Consider the following 6,292-nt stretch of genomic DNA (forward strand, 5'->3'; position numbering starts at 1 on the left):
ATATGCGTATGTGATCAACAACATGTTGATTCAGGGATGGCTGAAACTTTGGATGCATCAGGTGGCTGCCTTACAATGTGAACACATATAAGCAGCAAATCTAATCATATCTGAGGAGAAGAACCCCCCCACATACACACACACACACATATATAAGATGTGTCACCCCACGTGATCTCATCAGTTATGACCCTAATGACATCATTAACACTCCCCCCAGCCATATCACTGGGAGTTAGTTACAGTAGACTATGTTAAATACTATATTTCACCACTTAGGTGTATCACAGCTTTAATCTACTACAAAAGCTAAAACTCAGCCCATTACTGACTGCTAACTTGTCCCATTGCTAAACTGTACACACATTCACAAAACACACACCAGATGCTCAGCGGGCTGGGGTGACTGGTGTTAGCAGAGCAGACAGGGGGCCATATGGACACAGTATGGTGGAAGCTTATCACTGTCACCTCTGAGACTTGCTCCTGCCTGAGGTCAGTTCACACACACACACACACACACACACACACCCACACACACACACACACACACACACACAGGATTTTTCAAGCCGACTGGTAACCCAGAGGGGTAAACAAAATTTGAGACACATATCAGATACACTGAAAAAAAAAAAGTCAACAACTCCAGAAAACAGCAAGGCCTACTACCAGACCCACTAGATCTGTACTCCATACACACACACGGTACATTCTGCACAGGACGTCACTTGATATCATTCACACCTTTTTCAGTCCAAATTTGTGCAATGTGCAGAGTTCACACTGACTTTATTGATCTGAACTTTGACTGTGAACAGGCACAAGTTACCAGCTTCAATGTGATGCAATAACTCAGCAACACAGCATGTTACCCTGCACACTGTTAAAGCCACATCCAGATGGCAATGCATGTCACAAATCGTCATTCTACTCAGTTAATGTGAATGTGAAAATAGCTTGTTATTTGATGCCAGTGCCATTAGTCTGCTGAAATAATGTGTTTTTTTGGCGACATGTGCTGCAAAGCCAGTCAACACAGAGGAGGAAGACTATGACTTCTCTCCAACCAGTCAGAGATGAAGCTTCAAGGATCTGAACTGAACTGATCTGCACTAAAAAGCATGAACAATGACAGTCCTCCAATCAGGAATACAGTCACACTGTAATATTAATCACACATCTATACGACCCAAATGATCTCAAACTGCAATAAATATGAAGAAAACACTATGCAGACCAGAGGTTTTACATCACAGGAGTTGACATCAGATTATAACCTGGAGCTGAAGATGCAGGATTTGTTTCCCACCCATAACACCTTCAATGACTCTACTTGTGTGACCAGTGGTACATCTGAGTCTGTCAACAAACTCCCTGAGACCATGCACTGCCGGGTCTTTACTGTTACACATTCCAGATATCAGGCTGTATGCAATGGTAGAGTTATGAGGAGCTGTGCAAATAAAAACTGTCAATTGTGGTGTGTATGTGTTTTTAATCAGAGCTTTAAATTGGCATATGAATCCATTTTAATATGTTCTGGGATGTTTTATTCGTTAGTTTACAGTGTGTTTTATTATAAAGCCTGTATTATTAGTTGGTTCACAGTAGATCATCTGAAGGACTCTGCTTCTTTGTCCTTAAAACGCCAGATCACTTAAAGGCGCATAAGGTCCCACACAGAAGTGCACATACCTGCTAATTCATCCGGTTCCAGTCCAGTTTCTGTGTCTATCCCACAGATGACAAAGTAGTGAGCGAAGCGGCACGGCGCCGCTCCGGACACCGCGGAGCTGCCACTCATCCCGGCTTCAGTGTGCACAGCCGCCCGTTAGTAGTTGTCCCAGCGACACATGTCCACAAAACACAGCGAGAAACACTCCAGCTACCCACGCATGTCCTCTGGGGCCGCCCTGCTTCACAGAAAAGCTTCGGAGTGCACCAAAGTGTGTTTGTACTGTTGTTCCACGGGTGGTTTGGTGTCCGTGGACTCCGTACACGCGCCGCTTCCACACACACACTGCTCTGATACAGAGCACGAGCACAGACAGCCGCGTGAAGCTCCGCCTCCGTGGAGCTCTCCCGGCGGGGCGGGACTTTCAAAGCATGCCCACTCTGATCATGTCCACACTGAGGGAAATCCCCCAGAATGATAACAGTATGAGCCACACACACACACACACACACACACACACACACACACACACACACACACACACACACACACACACAGACGGACAGCGCATGTCCAACACCTGCTGCATAGAATAGAATAGAATAGAATAGAATAGAATAGAATAGAATAGAATAGAATAGAAAAGAAATAGAATAGAAAAGAATAGATAGAAAAGAAATAGAATAGAATAGAATAGAATAGACAGAAAAGAAATAGAATAGAAATAGAATAGAATAGATAGAAAAGAAATAGAATAGAACAGAAATATAATAGAATAGATAGAAAAGAAATAGAATAGAATAGAAAAGAAATAAAATAGAATAGAATAGAATAGAATAGAATCTATTTCCTTCATTTGCTGTTTATTCGACAGTTCTTTGTTTTCATATTTAACTAATTCTGTAAAGCCCTGTGAGGCAACCTTGTTGTGATATAGGGCTCCACAAATAGAATAGAATAGAATAGAATAGAATAGAATAGAATAGAATAGAATAGAATAGAATAGAATAGAAACTGCAGTTCTACTCTTATGTAAATACAGTGGCAGAAAAAATTATTAGACCATCAAAAGTCATCAGAAACAATGGTTATGCAATCAAGTACTAACTCCTGTGTGTATCATGTGACTAAAACAGACAGAAAAGAAAACATGGAATGCCTAAAAGCACTGTTTTTGTCAGTACAATGCCATAGATATTGATGTAAGAACTGAAGTGATTTTGGTTATTATCAAGAAAACCATGGGAAATGGATAGATATCAGCTCTTATGAGCTATTTTTGTTGTTATCATTATACTTGTCCAAACAAATGCATCTTTAGTTGTACCAGGCATTAAAATGAACAAGAAATTGAAGAAAACAAGAGTGGTCTAATTATTTTTCCATGACTGTATATATATAACCTATAGAGTTTTATTATTGACTACAATTATTATTATTATTATTGTTATTGTTATTATTATTATTATTATTAGTGTATTGTATTGTTTGGCTTTTGCATATTTTCTTGCACTTAATTCTGTTGCTGCCTTGACCAGTGAATATCCCAGTTGTGGGTTATTGATTAATAAAGTATCATCTAATCTTACCTGATCTAGAATAAAACAGATTCTATTCTATATAGTGCGGCTCGTCACCACCCCACTTGTCTCACAAGAAGAAGACTAGGAATCATCTAAAATAATTGCACAGAATCATTACTATTTAAATAAACAAACTATACATGATACAGTCTGTGAGTACCGTGTATAATCTGTACTGGAGTGTAGTTTATAAAATGTTTTCGGTTGTTTAGTTAGCAGTCAAGTCACATGTTTCCTGTTTGGGCGCAAAACTCTGCGCCCAAGGCTCTCTGTTTACCATAATACATTTTTGTTATAAATGACACCTGTGCAGTAGACCCCCTCCAATACAAAAGGCAGGAGAGCCTCAGAGCACAAAAAATGCGCCCAAGTGCGTCCCACAGGAGTAAGAGACTAGAAAAGAAACGCCTGAATTCAACATGTCTGAATACTTTTGTCCACAAAAGTATTTAATACTGGTCCATTATAAACTATATAATGTAAAATGACATTGTAAGTAAAGAACAACGGAATTATAATTTAAGGTAAATAAATTGACAGTTCAATACTGAAATACATACTTCAGAGACATTATAACTCAAAAATAATTATATATTTACTTCTCTAAAAAAAAAAAAAAATCAGACATTTGTTCTGTTATTTGTTGCCCAAAAACACAAAAAAACAAACTTAAACCTCACTGACTTGTAAATAACTAGCTTATGTAAGTAGTAGCCTTGAATTTTATGATTTAAAATATATCACTATAAATCAATGGTGATGCAGTTTGGTACAGTAGAATGGTATTTATGGCTAATATGTTAACAACATCAAGATTAAGGTTTGTATCAGATAGACCTACAATGTACAAAATATGGTGCAATGTCTCCCTCTGGCGGTAAAATAAAATACATACGGCTCAAACAGAACTGAAAAAGCATTTTATGGACATTTTATCAACATTTCAAACATCAACACAACATAACCATTTAATTTAATTTAATTTAATTTATTAAGATCCCCATTAGCAACTGAAACATCAATTGCTATTCCTTCTCAGGTCTCCTCTACCTTACATTACACACACACACACACACACACACACACACACACACACACACACACACACACACACACACACACACAATGCAATAAAAATAAACAAACAGAATAAGTGCTATACATTTATTCTCATTCACCAAATCAATCATAACAAACATACAAATACAAATCATAAGACATCTTTCAATATTATCAATACTCTTTCCATTTCATGTCCACTGTGTAAACAAAGAGTTTTAATTTCTTTTGAAAATATTTTCTATTATTTTCCAACAACAGAAACCCTGGCAATCCATTCCGTGCAACCATGGCCCGATAAAAAAACATCCGCTGTAACTGATTTCTTCTGCCTGGTTTGTTAGGTAGAACAAATTCTTAGACCATTCTTGTTAAATAATTTGTAACAAAAGCTGTGTTTAAGATTAACAACAAATGTTCATCAACATTCAGCCACATTTGATCTGCAGTGGGCCGGCCCAGTAAAATAACAACATATCAATATATAAATAATGTCAACTCTAAACTTTCTTCTATGTTTTAGAGTGAAAAAAGTCAAATTACATTATGAAAATGTTTACATCTACAAATTATCCTTTAAAACAATGCAAATAACAAACTAAAACTTTTTTTTAAAAAAAGATGTCAAATTTTAACAATATTATGCTTCAGTTTATCATTTAAACATGCACATTATAACTTACAGATCACAGTGGATCTACAAATACACAAAACATTTAATAGACAGAATATCTGTACAATTGCACTTACTTCTCATTTTAGGTTATTTGCATTTTTTGTGAAATGATAGTTTGTTTTAGGGTGAATACTGTAAAAATACATGAAAAGTTTTGCATTTACAAAGAGAAAATGTTTAAATTGTCATAATTTGTAGGTTATTATGATAATATTTTATTGATCTGACCACTTGAGATTGAATTAGTCTCAGTGTGGAACCTGAACTAAAATGTTTGTTAATATCTTCAGTGTAATTTTTGCATTTCACAAATTCATCCCACGGGCCAGACTGGACCCTTTGGCAGGCCGGAATTGGCCCCTGGGCTGCACGTTTGACACCCCTGGTTTAAAGTGAATATGCTTCTTTTTAAGGATTGGTATATCCTCTTTAAAGTGTTCACCACAAAGGTTTATGAAGCATAATGAGGATTAGCTGAGCTTTGTTGGAGGTGCAACCAACATGTTTGATTAAGGTAAAAGATATATCCAAATCAGTTCCCAAGCACTTAAGTTAGCTCATCTACACCACCTCCTGGTTATTAATTGTAACTGGCTTAAGTAAAGGGTTTTCCTTAAGACTGTTTTCAATATCAGAACAATTTTTTGTTTGGGTTAAGAGTCCCTACAATTGAATTCCACACAAAGTATAATCAGTATATAGTTATAAAAGGGAAATAACTGATTAAGAAATCAGATTCAGTTCAGGCAATCCATAAATGTGTCCTGTCAAAACATCCATCAGTGTGTCTATATCCCATTAGTGATAATACACTATATAGAAAATAGGAAACATTGATGTTTGTATCTCAAATCGGCATGAACAGGACACTTTACATACAAGTTGTAGCCATGATGTGTCCCAATATTTTTGTCCATATAGTTTATAAACATCAGTATTTCCTTAAAGTTAAATGGGAGATTTTCAGAGCACAAAAACTATTTAGAAATTTAGAGGTAGAACATTTTAAATCAGCCATGGATAAAAAAAAAACAAAATCAATGTTGAACTTAAGTAAAAACCATCTCAGGCATTTTGGAAGCAAATATAGCAATTTAAAAACCAATGCAATGCAAGTTATTAGAATACAAAACTACATTCTGACATTTGTCAGTTTTGTAGCCAAGATCCCTGTTAGAAAAGAAACGCCTGAATTCAACGTGTCCAAATACTTTTGTCCATACAGTTTATCTGCTGATCCATTATAAACTATATAAAGTAAAATGACACTGTAAAAACAAAGGAATAATAATTTAA

At 36.2% G+C, this 6,292-nt stretch overlaps 1 protein-coding gene across 8 annotated transcripts in view; it reads right to left on the bottom strand.

The window, feature by feature from the left end:
• dennd5b (DENN/MADD domain containing 5B) overlaps positions 1 to 2,005 on the bottom strand; it is an 85,297-nt gene extending 83,292 nt beyond the window's left edge. For all 8 annotated transcript variants that reach the window (XM_030148676.1, XM_030148675.1, XM_030148671.1 and 5 more), the window contains exon 1: positions 1,699 to 2,005. In XM_030148676.1, the coding sequence (XP_030004536.1) occupies positions 1,699 to 1,807 (109 nt within the window). In that variant the 5' untranslated portion in view covers positions 1,808 to 2,005. The remainder of the gene's footprint in view (positions 1 to 1,698) is intronic.
• Positions 2,006 to 6,292: the final 4,287 nt, after the last annotated feature.

The sequence above is a fragment of the Sphaeramia orbicularis genome, chromosome 12 (assembly GCF_902148855.1).
Source record: "Sphaeramia orbicularis chromosome 12, fSphaOr1.1, whole genome shotgun sequence".
In the NCBI taxonomy this organism is placed as follows: Eukaryota; Metazoa; Chordata; class Actinopteri; order Kurtiformes; family Apogonidae; genus Sphaeramia; species Sphaeramia orbicularis.